The sequence below is a fragment of the Aegilops tauschii genome, chromosome 1 (genome assembly GCF_002575655.3).
Source record: "Aegilops tauschii subsp. strangulata cultivar AL8/78 chromosome 1, Aet v6.0, whole genome shotgun sequence".
NCBI lineage: Eukaryota > Viridiplantae > Streptophyta > Magnoliopsida > Poales > Poaceae > Aegilops > Aegilops tauschii.
Window position 1 is genome coordinate 127,567,033 of NC_053035.3, and position 21,459 is coordinate 127,588,491.

Sequence of the window (21,459 nt, forward strand, 5' to 3'; positions counted from 1 at the left end):
ACCACATCTTGCAATGAGCGAAGGCCATGCGGGCACCCTCGATGCAGACTGATCGCTTGACGATGTCTAGCCGCGGACACGCCTCCATCACCCACTTCACGAGGCCAAAATAACTGTTGGGTATCGCCTCGGCTGGCCACAGCTGGATTATTAAGTCCTTCATGGCCAGTTCGGCCACCCTGTGCAGCTCGACCAGCTGTTTCAGCTGATCGGTAAAGGGCACTGGATGTTCTAGCACAGCGTATTGCGTCCAAAACAGCTTCTCCGTGGAGCTCCCTTCTTTGGCTCGGCAGAACTCCGCCGCATCGGACACGCTGCATGGTAGATCCGCAAAAGCCCCTGGGCAACTCCGAATCCGGGTTAGTAAAAGGTACTTCCTCTCCGCATACTTGCTTTGCATGTTAAATGCCTTACCCGCTGCGATCTTCTTGGCCTCCTGGATCTCCTAGAGAGCGCCCCGGGCCTCATTCTATGCGGCCTCCGTGCTCTGGCGAGCTTTGGTAAGTTCGGTCTCTCGAACGGACGCTTCGAGCTCCAAAGCCTCACACTTTTTCACCACGTCCTGGAGCTCCTGCTGGATCTCGTCGACCCAGGCCTTGAGCTTCTTAAGGGCGGCTTGCTGCTGGACAGCCTTGGGCCTCGACCTCGGTCGCCGCCCCTACACACATTATGACACTCCGGTCAATACTCACCACTTATTGTTTCCGAATACACAGCAAGTAGTCACTCACATTGCTTCTTCTGGAGCTTCATCTTCACCTCGCCGAGCTCGTTCTCGGCCCGCTCCAACCTCTGCTTCAGTTCAGAGACTTCGGCAGCATGCGAGGTCGCGACCAACAGCGACGCCTGCTCATTCATGTATATCAAGTTAGTCTCCTACAAAGGGTTGATCCCCTGTCCGGCATTTCTTTCTGAACACCGGACAGTGTCTCAGGGGCTACTGTCAGCACGGGGTGTTCTCTTCCTACGTGACTTACCTCAAAACCTGTCAACAGATTGTTGCAGGCCTCGTTTAGTCCGCTCTTGGCGGACTGGATTTTCTCGATCACCGTACCCATAAGGACACGGTGCTCGTCCCCAATGGAGGCGCCTCGTAGTGCCTCCATCAGGTTATCCGGTGCCCCTGGCTGGATAGGGGCCATCGGTGGAATTGGCGCACCCCCTCCTTCAAAGGAAGGCACGCGCCAGATTCCGGGGCCATATCGGTCCCCGGGATCGTATTCGGCTGAGGGCCGAATTGAATACGTCCCTCTTCGCCATCCTCCATGGGGATCTACTCCCCCATATGTCCGGCAGCGGAGGTCTCGCCTTGCGGCGCCTCTTGGACAACATCCTGCGCCCCTCCCCGACTCGGAGCGGTCCTCCGGGACAACACTTCGGTGTCGTCCTTGGCCTCAGGGGAGTAAGCGGGCGGCGGCGACATACTGGCCATTTCTGCCGGATCCAACGAACCCCCTGAAGAGGATCGTTGGATGCTGCCGCGGGCCGGACTGCAATGGCACAATTAACCATGTCAAAACGATAAAAAGGAGAGGCCGGGTACACTTATGTACGAGATTCATAGTACTTACGATGCGGCCCGGGGCTTAGTGCGGAGCCGTCGCTCCGGACTGCTGTCAACGTCCCACGCGGTGTCGACCGCAGGGGCGCCCTTCCCCTTCTTGGGCGTTCCCGCCTCCAGATTCGTGGAGGCCCCCCTCTTCTTCTCCTTAGGGGGAGGTTTCTTCTCCTCCTCCTCCTCCTCCTCTTCCTCGTCGTCATCCTCAGGGACAGAGGAATGGGCTTCCTCGTCTTCGGACGTCACGTCCGAAGTGCCCTTGCAACGGGGGCCACTTTTGGCCCCCTTTGCCTTCTTCTTGGCCTTCTTCTCCGGCACCTTTTATGGCACCGGCACCAGCATCTTCGCCAGACGCGGGATGACTGGTTCTTCAGGCAGTGGAGCCGGACACTGGATCCGCTTCGCCCTCTCCATCCAATCCTGAAAAAGCAATGATAAAACTCAGACATCATCCTCGAAACAATTAAGTTGGGGATACGTCAAAAATAACATACCTCGCTGGCGAGGTGTTTACAATCGTGACCACGGTCTGAATCCGTGGCCGGCGGTTTCTCGTTGCCCTTAAAGAGCAACTTCCAGGCACCTTCGTGAGTAGTTTCGAAGAGCCTCTCCAGGGTTTGGTGCTTCTTAGGATTAAACTCCCACAGAGGGAGACTTCTGCACTGGCACGGGAGGATCCGGCGAACTAGCATCACCTGGATTACATCGACAAGCTTGACGTTCTTGGCTGTCATACTCTGAACGCGCGTCTGCAGCGCTATCAGCTCATCGGGCGAACACCAGTTAGGTCTCTTCTCGACCCAGGAGGTGAGTTGCATGGGAGCACCGGAGCGGAATTCGGCAGCTGCGGCCCAGGTGGTGCCGCGGGGTTCTGTGATGTAGGACCACTGTTTCTGCCACTCCTTTACCGTCTCCATGAAAGTGCCTTTCGTCCATGAGACGTTTGACAGCTTACTCACCATGGCTCCCCCGCACTCCGCGTGCTGGCCATCCACCACCTTCGGCTTCACATTGAAGACTTTGAGCCATAGCCCGAAATGGGGTTGGATGCAGAGGAAGGCCTCACATACGACGATAAACGCCGAGATGTTGAGGAAGGAGTTCGGGGACAGATCGTGGAAATCTATCCCGTAATAATACATCAGCCCGCGAACAAAAGGGTGGAGCGGGAACACTAGTCCGCGGAAGAAATGAGGGAGGAATACAACCCTCTCATTGGGCTCCGGCGTGGGGACGACTTGTCCCTCGGCCGGCAGGCGGTGGACGATTTGCTTCGCCAAGTATCCGGCCGCCCGAAGCTCAGTAATGTCCTCTTCCTTGACGGAGAAGACCATCCACTTGCCCTGACCTCCGGATCCGGACATGGTTGAGTGCTAGCTCGAGTGGAAAGGAGATGAGAACTTGGGCGCTGGAGCTCGAGATTGGAAGGGCGGAGATAGAGAGAAGGCGTGGGAGGAGAAGGGCGAGCCCTTATCCCCTTATAAAGGCAGTAAATGTTGAGCACCTCCCCACTCGCCTTAGAATTCGCCTATTCCCAAGGGCTGTATAAACGGCACGGTTGGGTTACCCATACCCGCATTGATGAGACTCCCGCAATAAAGGGACACGATCTCTGCTTTGACAAGACGTACCAATAGCAACCGCGTCTCGAAACATGGAACGATGAACACAAAGCGGTCCGAAGTTATGACCGGGCTGACGTAATGTCATGATGTAAAAAGCTGTCAGCGGATGGGACTCGTGCAAGTATTATATTCTCTCTGCAGCTGTGTGTGGAACGTGTTACAGGTCCGGATACTATCGTCGCATCCAAATATTATCTTGGAGTTCGGAAAAAGGGGAACCCACCTTGCAATGCCGAAGACAATCTGTGCACCGGACTCCTCGTCATTGAAGCCAGGTTCAGGGGCTACTGAGGGAGTCCTGGACTAAGGGGTCCTCGGGTGTCTGGCCTGTTATCCATGGGCCGGACTGATGGGCTATGAAGACATGAAGGCCGAAGATTGTACCCGTGTCCGGATAGGACTCTTCTTGGCGTGGAAGGCAAGCTTGGCGATCAACTATGAAGATTCCTTCCTATGTAACCGACTCTATGCAACCCTAGATCCTTCCGGTGTCTATATAAACTAGAGGGCGTAGTCCGGATAGGATATACTCATTACCATAGTCATACAGGCTAGGCCTCTAGGGTTTAGCCACTACGATCTCGTGGTAGATCAACTCTTGTAACACTCATATTCATCAAGATCAATCAAGCAGGAAGTAGGGTATTACCTCCATAGAGAGGGCTCGAACCTGGGTAAACATCGTGTCCCCCGTCTCCTGCAACCATCGACCTTAGACGCACAGTTCGGGACCCCCTACCCGAGATCCGCTGGTTTTGACACCGACACGCCCCTCCGTGGATGTGGCTCGGGAATAGGTGTTTGTGCTACTTTGGTAAAGGCCATCAGCCTTTTAAGTGTAGGGATCTGCTTCGGTGCATTCAATGCTTCTGATTAGGTCATCGTGTGAGGGATGGATGCAAGGTTAATAATGATGCAAGGTTAATAATGATAGTGCAACTTATTTGTGGCACTGCCGTTTAGATCATATTGGTGTAAAGCACATGAAGAAACTCCATGCTGATGGGCTTTTGGAATCACTTGATTATGAATCACTTGATACTTGTGAACCATGCCTCATGGGCAAGATGACTAAGACTCCGTTCTCCGGAACAATGGAGCGAGCAACTGACTTGTTGGAAATTATACATACTAATGTATGCGGTCGGATGAGTGTTGAGGCTCGCGGCGGGTATCGTTATTTTCTAACCTTCACAGATGATTTGACCAGATATGGGTATATCTACCTGATGAAACATAAGTCTGAAACATTTGAAAAGTTCAAAGAATTCCAGAGTGAAGTGGAAAATCATCGTAACAAGAAAATAAAGTGTCTACGATCTGATCGTGGAGGTGAATATTTGAGTTATGAGTTTGGTCTTCATTTGAAACAATGTGGAATAGTTTCGCAACTCATGCCACCTGGAACACCACAACGTAATGGTGTGTCCGAACGTCGTAACCACACTTTATTAGATATGGTGCGAGCTATGATGTCTCTTACTGATTTACCGTTATCGTTTTGGGGTTATGCTTTAGAGACGGCTGCATTCACGTTAAATAGGGCTCCATCTAAATCCGTTGAGACGACACCATATGAACTGTGGTTTGGCAAGAACCCAAGTTGTCATTTCTTAAAGTTTGGGGTTGCGATGCTTATGTGAAAAAGCTTCAACCTGATAAGCTCGAACCCAAATCGGAGAAATGTGTCTTCATAGGATACCCAAAGGAGATAGTTGGGTACACCTGCTATCACAGATCCGAAAGCAAGATATTCGTTGCTAAGAATGGATCCTTTTTAGAGAAGGAGTTTCTCTCGAAAGAAGTGAGTGGGAGGAAAGTAGAACTTGATGAGGTAATTGTACCTTCTCCTGAATTGGAAAGTAGTTCATCACAGAAATTAGTTCCAGTGATTCCTACACCAATCAGTGAGGAAGCTAATGATGATGATCATGAAACTTTTGATCAAGTTACTACTGAACCTTGTAGGTCAACCAGAGTAAGATCCGCACCAGAATGGTACGGTAATCCTGTTCTGGAAGTCATGTTACTTGACCATGACAAACCTACGAACTATGAGGAAGCGATGATGAGCCCAGATTCCGCGAAATGGCTTGAGGACATGAAATCTGAGATGGGATCCATGTATGAGAACAAATTATGGACTTTGGTTGACTTGCCCAATGATCGGCAAGCCACAGAGAATAAATGGATCTTCAAGAAGAAGACTGACGCTGACGGTAATGTTACTGTCTACAAAGCTCGACTTGTTGCGAAAGGTTTTCGACAAGTTCAAGGAGTTGACTACGACGAGACTTTCTCACCCGTAGCGATGCTTAAGTCGGTCCGAATCATGTTAGCAATTGCCGCATTTTATGATTATGAAATTTGGCGAATGGATGTCAAAACTGCATTCCTTAATGGATATCTTAAAGAAGAGTTATATATGATGCAACCAGAAGGTTTTGTCGATCCAAAGGGTGCTAACAAAGTGTGCAAGCTCCAGCGATCCATTTATGGACTGGTGCAAGCATCTCGGAGTTGGAATATACGCTTTGATAGTGTGATCAAAGCATATGGTTTTATACAGACTTTTGGAGAAGCATGTATTTACAAGAAAGTGAGTGGGAGCTCTGTAGCATTTCTAATATTATATCTGGATGACATATTGTTGATTGGAAATAATACAGAATTTCCGGATAGCATAAAAGGTTACTTGAATAAGAATTTTTCAATGAAAGACCTCGGTGAAGCTGCTTATATATTGGGCATCAAGATCTATAGGGATAGATCAATACGCTTAATTGGACTTTCACAAAGCACATACCTTGATAAAGTTTTGAAGAAATTCAAACTGGATCATTCAAAGAAAAGGTTCTTGCCTGTGTTACAAGGTGTGAAGTTGAGTCAGACTCAATGCCCGACCACTGCAGAAGATCGCGAGAAAATGAAAGTCATTCCCTATGCCTCAGCCATAGGTTCTATCATGTATGCAATGTTGTGTACCAGACCTGATGTGTGCCTTGCTATTAGTTTAGCAGGGAGGTACCAAAGTAATCCAAGAGTGGATCACTGGACAGCGGTCAAGAACATCCTGAAATACCTGAAAAGGACTAAGGATATGTTTCTCGTTTATGGAGGTGACAAAGAGCTCATCGTAAATGGTTACGTCGGTGCAAGCTTTGACACTGATCCGGATGACTCTAAGTCGCAAACCGGATACATATTTATATTGAATGGTGGAGCTTTCAGTTGGTGCAGTTCTAAGCAGAGCGTCGTGGCGGGATCTACGTGTCAAGCGAAGTACATAGCTGCTTCGGAAGCAGCAAATGAAGGAGTACATATCCGATCTAGGTGTAATACCTAGTGCATCGGGTCCAATGAAAATCTTTTGTGACAATACTGGTGCAATTGCCTTGGCAAAGGAATCCATATTTCACAAGAGAACCAAGCACATCAAGAGACGCTTCAATACCATCCGCGATCAAGTCAAGGAGGGAGACACGGAGATTTGCAAGATACATACGGATCTGAATGTTGCAGACCCGTTGACTAAACCTCTCTCACGAGCAAAACATGATCAGCACCAAGACTCCATGGGTGTTAGAATCATTACTATGTAATCTAGATTATTGACTCTAGTGCAAGTGGGAGACTGAAGGAAATATGCCCTAGAGGCAATAATAAAGTTGTTATTTATATTTCCTTATATCATGATAAATGTTTATTATTCATGCTAGAATTGTATTAACCGGAAACTTAGTACATGTGGATACATAGACAAATAGAGTGTCCCTAGTATGCCTCTACTTGACTAGCTTGTTCATCAAAGATGGTTAAGTTTCCTAACCGTAGACATGTGTTGTCATTTGATGAACGGGATCACATCATTAGAGAATGATGTGATGGACAAGACCCATCTGTTAGCTTAGCATAATGATTGTTTAGTTTTTCTGCTATTGCTTTCTTCATGACTTATACATGTTCCTCAGACTATAAGATTTTGCAACTTCCGAATACCAGAGGAACACCTTGTGTGCTATCAAACATCACAACATAACTGGGTGATTATAAAGATGCTCTACAGATGTCCCTGATGGTGTTTGTTGAGTTGGCATAGATTGAGATTAGGATTTATCACTCAGTGTATCGGAGAGGTATCTCCGGGCCCTCTCGGTAATGCACATCACTATGAGCCTTGCAAGCAATGTGACTAATGTGTTAGTCACCGGATGATGCATTACGGAATGAGTAAAGAGACTTGCCGGTAACGAGATTGAACTAGGTATGATGATACCGACGATCGAATCTCAGGCAAGTAACATACCAATGACAAAGGGAACAACGTATGATGTTGTGCGCTTTGACCGATAAAGATCTTAATATATGGGAACCAATATGAGCATCCAGGTTCCACTATTGGTTATTGACCGGAGATGTGTCTTGGTCATGTCTACATAGTTCTCGAACCCGTAGGGTCCGCACGCTTAACGTTTGATGACGATTTGTATTATGAGTTATGTGATTTGATGAACTGAAGTTTGTTCGGAGTCCCGGATGAGATCACGGACATGACGAGGAGTCTCAAAATGGTGGAGACATAAAGATTGATATACTGGAAGGTTATGTTTGGACACCGGAATGGTTTCAGAAAGGTTTGGGCATTTTCTGGAGTACCGAGGGTTACCGGAACCCCCCCCCCCCCCCGGAGTTAATGGCCCTTCATGGGCCCTAGTGGAGAGAGGGGGCGGCGGCCAGGTGGTGGCGCCCCCCCCCCCAAGCCCAAACCGAATTGGACTAGGGTTGGGGGGCGGCCCCCCTTTCCTTCTCTTCTCCTCCTCCTTCCCTCCTTCTCCTAGTGGGAATAGGAAAGGGGGGAGGCGGATCCCACTGGGACCAGGAGTCCAAGTAGGACTCCCCCCTATGGCGCCCCCCCTTGGGCCGGCCACCTCTCCTCCCCCCTTTATATAAGTGGGAGGGGGCACCCCAAAGGCACATCAAGCCTTCTCTTAGCCGTGTGCGGTGCCCCCCTCCACAGTTACACACCTCGGTCATATCGTCGTAGTGCTTAGGCGAAGCCCTGCGCCGGTAACTTCATCATCACCGTCGCCATGCCGTCGTGCTGACGGGACTCTCCCTCGGCCTCAACTGGATCAAGAGTTCAAGGGACGTCATCGAGTTGAACGTGTGCTGAACGCGGAGGTGCCGTACGTTCGGTACTTGGATCGGTTGGATCGCGAAGACGTTCGACTACATCAACCGCGTTACTAAACGCTTCCGCTTTCGGTCTACGAGGGTACGTGGACACACTCTCCCCGCTCGTTGCTATGCATCTCCTAGATAGATCTTGCATGATCGTAGGTAAATTTTTTTGAAATACTGTGTTCCCCAACAAATAGCCCTAGTAGATGTGGTGCTCGAGTCTTCTTTTGGGGCGCATGAGGATTTGTCGCGCTATGATCTTCAAGGCTTTACTTCCTCACAGCTGAAGGAGGCGGTCCTACCTCTGCAGTGGGTTGTTGTTGCCATGTAAGACTCGTTGGTGTTAGTTGGGAGCTTCCTGGAGCGGGTAGAGGTTCCTCTGGAAAGGCTCCTTCTCGTGTCGGCTCCTATGGGTGAGAGTGTTGGTGGCCACGTCGATGAACATGGTGCGAAGCTCTTCAACTGTTTCTCCCCTCATGTTGGGGTCAGTTCTTCGTCACTATCTGCCCTGCCCTCTGTGTTGTCTGCTGCCGAGGGAGAGGCCATCACCATGGTTGTTGCCCCTGTGCTGCAGATCATGCCTGAGCTTCAACAACTATGTGTGAGACCTGCTTCGCCTCTATTCGTGGACCATATGGAAGTCAACTCACCGGCGACCTCGTGTGAGGGACATGATCCGCCTCTATCATGTGAGCATCTAGAGGCGCCTGAGTCCATCGTGTTGGTGGTAACTGTGAATGATGATGTTGAGTTGGATGAACTTGGGAGGGTTGATGTTGAGCATCTAGAGGTGATTGAGTCCATCGTGTCAGTCGTAACTGTGAATTTTTGAGTTGGATGAACTTGCGAGGGCTGATGTATATGTTTTGCACGTTCCCACACTTTTCAGCCGAGCATCTCAGCCCCTCTTAATAGTTCGCTGATCCTATGACTCAAAGAAACTAAAACAAAAAACTTCGAGTCATCGGAGAATCACACATTCTCCCTTTAAAGTGGGGGGTCAACCATCTCCTTAAAATAATCTCGAGGGACCAATAACCCAAGACAAACGTAGTAGTTGTCATTAGTCCCACTAACCACATGGCTGTCACACCAAAACACCACTTAGGGACAAATGCACTTTCAGCGCCCCTTCATCTTCTCTCTCCGCCCTTCTTCTTGAATCTCCATAAGCTCCCCAACCCTTCTTCCCTCTGCCTTCGTTGGTGCTGCTAATCGGAAGGAGTGGGATAGGCAGCTAGGCTTCTGCTATAGATAATAATGCTAGGTTTGTCGTGGCCTTAAAATGTTGGGATAAATAGATTTATGCCCCTAGTTGTGTCCCACTCATCTGTTTTACCCCTAATTCCAAAAGTCACCAGTTCTGTCCAAGTCACTTTAATCCTCTTATGCTTTTGCCCTTTGACCGTTTGACCGTCAGTTTGAAAACTTCATAACTAATTCATACAAAATCAAAAAAATGCAAATAAGATACCAAAATGTTCAGAAAAACATCACCTATATGTCAGTGTCATTTGCATTCATGAAAAAAGTGTTGGAAAGTGCACATCCGAGTTTTAGCTCTTTTGATACCACCATGAATAGTAAACTCTAAAAAAAATTCAAAAAATTAAAAAAAATATGGTGGCAAAGAACGACAAGTGTTCGAAGTGCTTGCCAAGTTTCATTAGGGAACGACATTCGTGGAAGTCATGGCAAAAAAATAATCTATTTTGGAGTGCTGATTGTTTTTTTTGCCGCGGCACCCACGAATGTTATTCCCTGATGAAACTTGGCAGGCACTTAAAACATTTGTCATTCTTTGCCACCAAATTATTTTTGAATTTTTTTGAACTTTTTTAGATTTTACTATTCATGGTGGTAGCATAAGAGCTAAAACTCGGATGAGCACTTTCCAACACTTTTTTCATGAATGCAAATGACACTGACATATAGGTGATGTTTTTCTGAACATTTTGGTATCTTATTTGCATTTTTCTGATTTAGTATGAATTAGTTATGAAGTTTTCAAACTGACGGTCAAACGGTCAATGGGCAAAAGCATAAGAGGAGCAAAGTGATTTGGACAGAACCGGTGACTTTTGGGAATTAGGGGTAAAACAGACGAGTGGGACACAACTAGGGGCATAAATCTAATTATCCCTAAAATGTTTGGCAAACACCCCCCCCCCCCTAAATAAGCTTGTTGTGGCATTGAGATGAGATGATATGGTGATTCTCCCGTTCCCTTCAAGTTGTCGAGGTGGAAGACAAGGAAACATAGGAGGATCCCTACTTCGCCTGCCTCTCACGATGTGCCTCATCAGATCTGAGCTTCCAGCGAGGTTACTGTCGCTCCCTGGCTTGCAAGAGGATGTCTGGCTCGTCGGAGCATAGGAGCGACAGCGAAGATGCAGATGGTGTTTGAGCATATTATTTACGTGATGGTTTTCAAGAGGCTACGAATCCCACAAAAGGCTCCGGGTCCACTTTGACAAGTTGCAAAACCCTATGGCCAAAGGGTTGCCTCTTTTATTCCTCCCGTCCATAATGCCAAATGGGAGGCAGTGCAACTTCAGTGCGGAGTCCCTGGCGAGCAGTTGTGGTGGTCTTGACGGACTAGATGGTCTCGTCCCCTCTGTGATAGTCTCATACAGGAGTGGCTTTGTACCCAATTTTGCGTCCCATTGCATATTTCAGGAGCTAGTATGTAATTTCCTGCTTTGTGTTGAACCCAAATGTATGATGCTCTATACCATGGCAGTGATTTTTGGTGGTTTTGCTTTATGATCCCTGAAGGGCTCCTTTGCTTTTCTTGTTGGGTTCTTTTTGCAAAGTCTTGTATCAGTTGTGTTTTGGATGTGCTGAGTACATTAGCATTTTTTGATTGAATTAATCCATAAATAAATCATGAGCATGTTAGTGTTAACATTGAATATATATTGATATTTGATCACGTAAGCATATAGTACACACATAGCAGACATGTCTATGTATAATGCTAGTACAACTAACATGGAAATAAACAGGAGCGAGATAAGTGTGTTATACCCTCGGCCAGGACAAAGCCGCGGTGGCGGTGGTCTCCTCGATGACCTTCTTCTTGGAAGTGAGCTTTTCGGCGTCCGTGGCCATGTTGATGACAAAGGCGACGAGGACGTAGACAAACAATGGCTAACAGTCGCATATGAGACGCTCCCCAAAAACCTAATCACGCCTCTCCTATATATGATCTAAAGGGGCGGGGTTCCAAAGGCCAGCTCTCCCGTACAGCCGTGCGCGTGGAGGCAGAGTAGATGTGATATGTTCTTTGTGGCGGCTAGGGTTGCTGACACCTCCAATTTATAGGCGCGACCGGGTGGAGAGACGTGGGCTAGACCCACGTCTGAGGCAGCAACAACCCATGATCTGATGTCTCAGATTCGTGACTCTTTTGTTAAAAACTCTTCGTTACTGGCCGGCAAAACACATGACATTGGTTTGAGCTCAGCTTGACTCATTCACGGCCCGCGGGGCGAGGCAGGTGGCGAAGGAGGACCGCGCGGAAACCACTTCTCTTCTCAACGATAACATTTAATTATTTGCGATGAACTCCAATAACATTTTGAAAATGATTCCTTATAAAGGGCCCGACTCTTCCTCCACTATCTGAGATGATACTTTTTTGCGGGAAAAAACTTGTATTACTCATTTAAGTTACTACAATCATTGTTGCATAGTTGTGCAACACCCGTAGGCCCATTGCCAAGCCATACGACAGTTCGACTAAAAGATCTAGCATAACTAGCCATAAAATGGCTTACAGAGTTGTGAGAACGTCAAACATGAGTAATACAAGCATCTCTTTCTAACAACTTCAATTTGATCTCTCGAACTAAGAAGGCATATCTTGATCTATCCTGCATAGCGAAGGATTCCACATGAAGCGAAAGATTGCTCCACTGCATAGCGAAGGAAATTCCTTCAGAAAGAGCATTTTGTTTCAAGCGCATCATGGCATGATAAAAGGTGACGACAAGCGGTAAATATGATATTCCCTTCAGTATCCCAAAGGACCATGCCTGTTGTTACGGATCCATTCTGGCCAAACGATCTGTCAGTGTTTAGCTTCACAAAACCTTGTTTTGGTGGTGTCCAGGAAGAAATTTGGTTGGATGGAACACAACTAGACTGCTCCACAAGGAGTTCAACATCAAAAACGAACTTACCTTTAATTGGATCATGATCTAGCTTGTTTTGTATGCTCATGATAGAAGGCACATAGCTACAGAGAAATCTCTTGGACACATCAATAGGAGGAGTTGGTTTCGCATGCCCAACCTCATTCCTCACGTACCAAATACGCCACAACAACATAAAGAGCTTCAGCCTTTTAAATTCAGATAGATCATATGCAGCTTCAACAATCCATTCCGGCTCTGTATTTTTGATCTGTGAAACATCCAGAAGATCCCAACACTCATCCATTGCTTTCCAAAGAGAAACAGCCGCTGGACATCTACATAAGGCGTGGAAAGAATCCTCTTTCTCTCTGTCACACACCAAACACTGACTAGAGATGTCAAGGTGACGCTGTTGTTTTAACAGCCGGGTTGGGAGTGAATTTGTTGCTAATCTCCATATGAAAACTTTAACCTCTGGTGGTACCATACCTCCCCATACCACTTTCCAGCATGCCCGGCCACCATTAGGAGCCGCACTAGATGCTGGCTGATTGCAACAATTTCGCTCATCAAAAGCTATTATGTAGGCACTTTTCATAGTAAAATTACCCATTTTCTCACCTGCTCATGCCAAAAAAACAGAGTTTGTAGCGCAAGGCCGAATCTTTAAAATCTCGTGAGCATCAAGTGGTAGGTACTGTGAACCAAACTATGATCCCAAGCTTCATATATATCCAGAAGTTCAGACACCCATCGAAGTCTGCATCTTCCCTTCGAAGAGACAACTTTATGTGAGTGATTGCGTGGAGTCCAGTTATCCCTCCAGATTCTTATATTTGTGCCATTGCCAACACGCCAAATTAGTCCCTTCTTTAACAGCTCCAGACCATACTCTATGCCTTGCTAAGTAGAAGAAGGGGTACCGGTAAAAACAGTATCCTCCAACCGCCCTCTTGGGTAATATTTTGCCCTTAAGACACGAGCACATAGACTATTCGGATAAGCGAGTAGTCTCCATGCTTGACGAGCGAGTAGAGCTTGATTCAAAAGCCTAAAATCTCTGAAACCAATTCCTCCCATATTTTTTGGTTTTAGGAGATGGTCCCAAGCTTAACTTCCAATCATATAGCTTGTCATGATACCATACATGGGTCCTTAGATATTTCTAAAATTGTTAGATGGGCCTAAAGCACACCCCATATTTCAACAAGATGCCCTAGATCGTGGCTACGTGTGGGTTTGTAATTTTGCTAAGAATGAATGCACATGGTTTACAAAAAAAAGTGTGGGGTTTTTTTTACGGGAAGACAAACTTTATTAATCATATGACCGTTACATCATCCACTAACAGTTTTACGATGAACTTCGGAGGGGCATCAATCCAAAAAGATTGATTTTTATCACGTCCCCATCTAGCTAAGTCATGAGCTACAAAATTTGACTCTCTAATACAATGCTCAACGGTCACTTTCCCAAAATCTAGAAAGTGTGGGTTTATAATTTTGCTTAAGAATGAATGCACACGGTTTACAAAAAAATTATATCGGTCTGGAATACCTTTGTTCAAAAGAATGCTACGCGTAGCATGATCTGCCTACCCGTCCCCGAGGATATTTCTACCATTGTCTTATAAAAAGTTGTTTGAAAATAAGCAGGAAGCACCAGTGGTCTAGTGGTAGAATAGTACCCTGCCACGGTACAGACCCGGGTTCGATTCCCGGCTGGTGCAGTATTTTTTTTTTATTGAACACGACACGGTTGGAGCTCAGAGAAAACAGTCGCCCGTCGGAACAGCAGAGCAACAAGTCGATCCGTGCAGCGCCGGTGTGCCGACCCAAGCCGCAGTCGACGATTTCTATCACGAACTCGGCATGAACCATTTACCGTCCATCTCACATCAGCCGAAGTCCCAGGCCCACACAATCGTCGTGAATCTCACCACTCCCGCAGGGAAGTAACAAGTGCCAGTTACTACTACTGATCATCAGTACATTAACTGTCGGCGTGCAAGGCACACTCCATTCGGCAGCGCGCGCAAATGGCCACCATGGGCGCCTTCCGGACCTTCCTCCTCTCCTACCCGGAGATCCTCCTGGCCGCTCTCTGCTTCCTCTCCCTGGCCGCCCTCCGCCTCGCTCTGCGGTGCCGCGGCAGCAGCGTGCCGCTGCGATGGCCGGTCGTCGGCATGCTCCCGTTCGTGCTCAGCAACCTCGGCCACCTCCTGGACGCCGCCACCGCCGCGCTCAGGGACTCGGGGTGCATGTTCGTGTTCCGCGGGCCGTGGCTCGTCGGCGGCGACTTCCTCGTCACGTGCGACCCGGCCGCCGTGCACCACTGCCTCGCGGCCAACTTCGACTGCTACGACAAGGGCCACGACTTCGCCGAGATGTTCGACGTCGCCGGCAACGGGCTGCTGAACGCGGACGCCGTGTCCTGGGCGCGGCAGCGGCAGGTCGTCGCCACCGTCTTCGCCGCCCCCGTGTTCCGCTCCTTCGTCATATCCACCGTCGCGCGGCAGACGGCGCGGCTCCTGCTGCCGTTCATGGACCACGCCGCCGCGGCCGGGCGCGCCGTCGAGCTCGAGGACGTGTTCATGCGCTTCTCGCTCGACGTCTCCTACGCCGTGGTGTTCGCCGCTGACCTCGACTCGCTGACCGTCTCCGCCGCCGACGCCCCGTACCCGCCCTTGGGCCAGGCGACCAGGATCGCCGGGGAGGCCGTCATGTTCCGGCACGTCGTGCCGGCTCGGTGGTGGAAGCTGCTGAGGTGGCTCAACGTCGGCATCGAGAGGAGGTTCGCCGAGGCCAAGGCGGTGCTCGACGAGTTCGTCTACCTCGAGATCGCGAACCGCAAGGCAAAACCTCTCCCCCAAGGAGAAGGACAAGGCGGCGACCTGCTGTCCATGTACATGGCGTGGCCAAGGGACCCCGCCATGACCGACCGGCAGAGGGACGAGTTCCTCCGCGACGCCGCCGTCGGCTACATGATCGCGGCCAAGGACCTCGTCGCGTCCGCGCTCACCTGGCTCTTCTACATGCTCTGCACGCACCCGCACGTGGAAGACAAGGTCCTCGCCGAGCTCGAGTCGCTGCGCGCCAACGCCGCGTGCTGCGGCGGTAAACCGGTCGTGTTCGACTGCGACACGCTCCGGTCGGCGACCTACCTCCACGCGGCGGTGCTGGAGACGCTGCGCTTGCACCCGCCCGCGCCGTTCGAGGAGAAGGAGGCGCGCGCCGACGACGTGCTGCCGGACGGCACGAGGGTGACCAAGGGCACCAGGATCCTCTTCTGCATCTACGCCATGGGCAGAGTGGAGGGGATATGGGGCGACGACTGCCGGGAGTACCGGCCGGAGCGGTGGCTGTCCGGCAGCGGCCGGGTCCGGCACCAGCCGAGCTACAAGTTCGCAGCCTTCAACTGCGGGCCCAGGAGTTGCCTGGGCAAGGACCTGGGGCTCATCAACCTCAAGATCGCCGCCGCGGCCATCATATATAACTTCCGGGTGGAGCTCGTCGACGGCCATGTGGTGGAGCCCAGCGACTCGGTGGTGCTCCACACCAAGAACGGCCTCATGGTTAAGCTCAAGAGAAGGGAAGTGGCTTGATGAAGATGAATGAAGTCAGGCTTTTCGATGCATATTCTGATATTCATATACACAAAGTGGAGTGAATTAGTACCAAATTACATGTCATACAAATACTTATGACAGTGTCATCTATGTTTGTCGATCTGGATTTATCATAGTTTCAAATGGTATTGTAAAAAACCGAAGTATTGAAAACTATAGTATATTAACCTGTTGGTGCAAGATACTGCAGTTTTTATATATCAAAGTATTTTAAAGTATCAACAATACAGAAGACCTGTTTGGCTAGCACTGTGCGTAACTTAACAACGTAGAAATTGCTGGCTAGCCGTTAACTGTTGAAGACATGCGCGTTCTTGAAGCTAGCTAGCCGGGCGCAGGCATGCACAAGGCTTGTAGATTCCTATTAGAACGCTCAGCAACACGGTGTATAGTAGGCGTCTTGATCACCATGGCCGGAGCTGCGCATGAACGGCTTGGCCTTCTTCCACGACATGGTCACTTCCTTCCAATAATCCATGGTCTACTTCTTCTTAGAGTAGCTTCCGCCGACGTGGTGGCCAGGCAAGAGTACTGATCGGCGCAGCCAGCAGCCGCAGAAGTCAAGGCCGACGACCGGTGCAAGAGGTGGGAGAAGAAGAAGAGGGAGGCTCCTTTGATCTCGCTGTGGTCGTCCACCGACAGAAACATCTCCGGAGGCAATACGGCGGTGCGACGCGAGTTGTTGCAAACAGCCATCGAAGAAGATAAACGTGGACGTGTGACCAGCTCATTTTTTTCGCCTGCTCTATTTTTTAAAAAGAGGTTCGGGGTTCTTTTTTTTAGACAGAGAATACTTTGGTTTTGGGAATATTCTAGTTTGAATATCACAGTTTTTATTGGTGACCAAACAGGTCAAGTAATTAAAACTACAGTAACTAGAAAAACTGTAGTATTGTCAAAATACTTTGAAAATACTTTGCTATCAAACAGGGCCTAATTGATGATGAAGGCTAGATTTTATTCAATCATACAGTATGCATTACATGTATATAGTTTGGTTTTATATATCACAGACAGCAATACATTAAAACACTATTTCAGTAATCAGCAATACTATATACATAGTTCACATAGACAGCATGATATAAGTAAAATATAATTATTTCGGTGGTAGCTGATATATTACACAGCTCGCGCATGTAATCTTCTGATTGCGCTTGAAAGAATAAATTCCAATTGGTTGCCAGTACAAAAAATGTTATGCAACAGGTTCATCTGCCAGCAACAAAATTGTACAGTAATCTACACTCGAGCAAATGACAGACATGCTGACATGCTATCACGCGAAGGGCAATCCTTCGATTTCTCCCGTGGATTTAAGCAATTGATTAACAAAGGAACCTAAAGAGTATTTATGTAAGTACTTCATTCCTCGAGGATATGCATCGAATATCTTGCAGCTAGCTACTGTACATTCTTCAGTCAGCTACCACAGCTATTCAAGAATCGTTTGTGTACACACATTACCAGTAAAACAGAAAGGGTAATGATAGTCGCTGCTGTAAACATGATTGCCTGCACACACCAAAGCAGAGGAAACATAAGAACGAAAACTCATTTGCTAACAGTGTACACGAAAAAAAAGAGAAAAAACTGGAGAAGCACATTAATGAGTTTGTATATAAGATTTAAAATGCCCATACATCACAAGGAAGTAAAGAAGGCCTTGCAGGCAATTCAAGCATGAATTATGATAATGTCCACCGATGAATGATTAACTTGTTAAACAGGCAAAAAAGAATTATTGTTTCTGTATATCATATACTAAATCTAACCGGACATGATGCACGTGTATGACGAATACAAACTAACCAGAAGAGCAGAAGCGGCAAGCCCAGGCCGTTCTCGAGGATCACGGTTGTAGTACTTGCAGCAATAAAGAAGAGCTGCTATGTACCAAATTAACGGGCACAGGAAACCTAAAAGAAAACTGCAATAATTTTAATACAGTAAACAATAACCGAATGAAAGAATGAAGGAGTAGACTGCCTCACCAACACCATCCAATTCCACAACCAAAGAAGGGAAGGCGTCTTTCGAACATTGCCAATCTTGGATTTTCTTCATCGCCAAGTAGTGTGTACTTGCCGAGGCACACCTGGCAACTGCAATATTCATTTGAGTTTCCTATGGAACACAAAACAGTGAATTTAGTTAAAGTAAGATAAATACTTCTCCAAGAGACATGTACTTATAAACACTCTTCATTATATGTCTTTTACAGATCAACGAGCATGCTTTTAATAAGATGAGAGTGTGTTTTGCAACCAATATCTGACAGGCATCTCACACAAAGTAAGTGCATAAGCAGATTCAGTACCTCCCCTCATAATACTACAGTTGTTTGGTCAAGGAACCAGCAGGAAGAAACATGGAGCTTTTCAGCATTTCAGGACTCCTTGCTGTAATGGCTAATGTAAACTATGGTCTAAGAGCTATCATCACATCAAGCAGCTGCACAAACGAAATGTGAGTAATTAGCATAAACATTAAGCAGCTGCACAGAAACATGAGAAAATGGCAGGAAAATCATGTGGCGTCTAATCTAGTTATGTAGAATAAAGTGTATTCAAAACAAACAGCAGTTTTAGATAGTTGCACTACAGAGATGATGATTCTGTACAAATGTTGTAATTCAGAAATATATCGAGTGCAATTGAACTAGCTATTCATTCATTACATAAATGTGATGAGCAATTCCCACAACGAACGGGAAGTACACAGCTCACCGCAACAATTCTTTTCAGACCATTTTCATCAAGAACATATAGCAGGTAGAACTGTATCCAAATGATATAGGCTTGTGCGGTTCACAGCCTTGGAGTGATTAAGTTTGTCAAACATTTTTGCCTAACTTGTCTCAGAGAAAAACAAGACACATCACAAGTGAGTTTCTGAGATTGCCTAAGCTAATCTTGACTACTCAACAAACCTTTGGGCATGCCTAAACCGTGGCCATGAACCAATTTTACTGACTTGATTAAACTTGCCTAAGGCTGCGTTCGGTTGACAGGGAATTGAAAGGGGTTTGACAGGGATTGAAGTGAATTGATTCCCCTGTAAGTCAAATCCCCCCCAAATCCCCTCCAACCCCCTCCAGGCAGGGTGTAACCGAACAAAGCCTAAGAGAATTGTGACAAACTAAAAGTTTTCACCTCATGGACACCCGCTTTGACTTTTCCTGTAGACGATGATAGTTTTAGTGCTACTATTGGAAGCACTTTCGTCTGAAGTGGGTTCAACTGAAAGAAGCAGGGGAGGATTTAGATGGTGTACTGGCACACTCATAAATTGTCAAGGCCAATGTGGTTTTACTAAGAATTTGATGGAAACAAGCTCACACCTCAAAACCCAATGGGAAAGATTGTGGACGAGGCGGAGGCAACAGGAACGCGGTGCCATGGCAAAGTTTAAACCTCATGGGCATCCACTTTGACTTGTCCCTGATAAGCCGACAGACTAAGGTGGTGTTTGGTTCTCTAGTCCTAGGACTTTTTCTAGTCCCTAGGACTTTTTGAAAAAGACTCTTAAGGAGGTGCTTCTAAGGACTTTTAGCAAAAAGTCCCAAAAAGTCCCCCCTTGTTTGGTTTGCTAGGGACTTTTAGGGACTTTTTTTAGTCCCAACACAAAAAAGTCCCTGGAACCAAACACCCCCTAATTTTTACCCTTAGGCCTGTAGGTGACAGCTAAAGTGCTAATATTAGAAACACTTTCATCTAAACTGGATTCAACTAGAGAAAAATGCAGTGTCAGGAAGGTCTTGTGTCCTGCACTGCGCATTACACCAAATAGGGGTTGAACTGTTGAAGAAAGCCCAGGAAAGCTCTTTGAACACAAAGATCCGGAAATCCAACAAACAGCTTGAGTCTGTAATACCATCGAACGGGTTGTGTTCCTCCCACAGCCACAGGGTCAACGCCCTGCTTGAAATCGCAGACGAGTCGATGTCAATATCCGGTCCTAGTACATTCCAGAAACTCCACAAGCTATCACATTATGATCCAACATAGTACGTATAATCAGGGTACGAAGCAAGAAACCAAGAACTGAGCTGAGATCTGCAGAAGCAAGATACGGACACCGCGGCAAGGGCGGCGTCAAACGGCCAAACGGAAGCTGCAAACTTACATGACCGAATCGAATCTCCTGCGAGGAAAGTCCATGTAATTCTGCGGCGGATGTGCCTTTCAGCAGGTGGTCCTTTGCTGAGATGCGAAAAATTGGAAGGAGGAGGAGGGCGGAGAAGGCGTGGGCGTGAGCGGCTTCTGCCTTTTGGTATCCGTCCCGTTTGGGTGATTGCTTGCCCTTTCCAAGTGGCTCTCCCCCTCCTTTTCTTGATAATCCCGAGTGGATTTTGGCTGCTAATGCAGATGTGACACGTTGGATACTTGCTGGTATAGGCTCGGGAGGGCAAAGGGGACTTTTTTTACTGTTGTTCCAAATGGGCTCGGGAGGGCAAAGGGGACTTTTTTTTACTGTTGTTCCAAATGGGCAGATCCAAACTATCCCGACTATCAAATCATGTTATCTAGCGGTTTAAATCGCTCTAATGTTGAGCACCAAATACGTTTAGCGCTCTAATTACCCACCACTGTCATTGATTATAAACACGCTTTGACTCAACATTATCCCTTGAAATCTGCCATGTAATTAACATCCTACCATTCCCGCGGAAAAGTAATTGATACCTTACCAAATACCAGTATGCAACAGATATATCTTACTTAATATAACGTGCAACTAATATCCTACCTAATATAAACGTGCATTGCACGTACAATATTACTAGTGTTATCTAGTGGTTCAAATCGCTCCAATGTTGAGCACCAAACACGTTTAACGCTCTAATTACCCACAACTGCCATTGGTTATAAACACGTTTTGACTCAACGCTATCCCTTGAAATCTGCCATGTAATTAATATCCTATCATTCCTGTGAAAAAGTAATTGATATATTACCAAATACCAACGTGCAACAGATATATCTTACCTAATATAACGTGCAACTAATATCCTACCTAATACTATAATGCACGTACAATATTACTAGTTTCTATAAGTGGCCAACAATACATCTCACAACAGCTTGTCCTCCTGTATGTTGAAGTTTTCTCCTCTGCTCCTCTTCTTTGGACCGCCACCGAAATCATCTGGATCATCGTCCTTGCCATCTTCCTCCTCCTGCTGCTGTCCGGCGGCCCAATCCTGCTGTTGCGTGTCCGCGCCCAGCTAGCTGTAGGTGCTGGACTGGGTGTAGCCCTGCTGCATGCGCGGCCGGGTGTAGGTGCCGGACTGGATGGGCTTTGAGTCATCCACCTGGTCGT

General features: G+C 47.5%; 2 protein-coding genes and 1 non-coding gene across 4 annotated transcripts; 2 read left to right on the forward strand and 1 right to left on the reverse strand.

Moving 5' to 3' along the window:
• The first annotated feature begins 13,930 nt into the window (after positions 1–13,930).
• LOC109768530 (noroxomaritidine synthase-like) lies at positions 13,931–17,085 on the forward strand. The gene has a single exon (XM_020327264.3). The coding sequence runs from the start codon at positions 14,545–14,547 to the stop codon at positions 16,108–16,110; it is 1,566 nt and encodes a 521-aa protein (XP_020182853.1). The 5' UTR covers positions 13,931–14,544; the 3' UTR covers positions 16,111–17,085.
• TRNAG-GCC (transfer RNA glycine (anticodon GCC)) lies at positions 14,165–14,235 on the forward strand. The gene has a single exon. It is a non-coding gene; the product is annotated as a tRNA-Gly (tRNA).
• A 134-nt stretch (positions 17,086–17,219) lies between the features above and the next one.
• LOC109768528 (uncharacterized) lies at positions 17,220–20,505 on the reverse strand. Of its 2 annotated transcripts, XM_073509714.1 has the most exons (6): positions 20,263–20,453; positions 20,011–20,094; positions 18,455–18,588; positions 18,129–18,261; positions 17,947–18,064; positions 17,220–17,649 (listed from the first exon to the last, which is right to left on the reverse strand). In XM_073509714.1, the coding sequence occupies exons 3-6, from the start codon at positions 18,462–18,464 to the stop codon at positions 17,557–17,559; spliced, it is 354 nt and encodes a 117-aa protein (XP_073365815.1). In that variant the 5' UTR covers positions 18,465–18,588; positions 20,011–20,094; positions 20,263–20,453; the 3' UTR covers positions 17,220–17,556. The 2 variants fall into 2 exon arrangements, with proteins under 2 accessions (XP_073365815.1, XP_020182850.1); XM_020327261.2 differs by lacking the exon at positions 20,011–20,094 and having other exon boundaries at positions 20,263–20,505.
• Between the last annotated feature and the right edge of the window lie 954 nt (positions 20,506–21,459).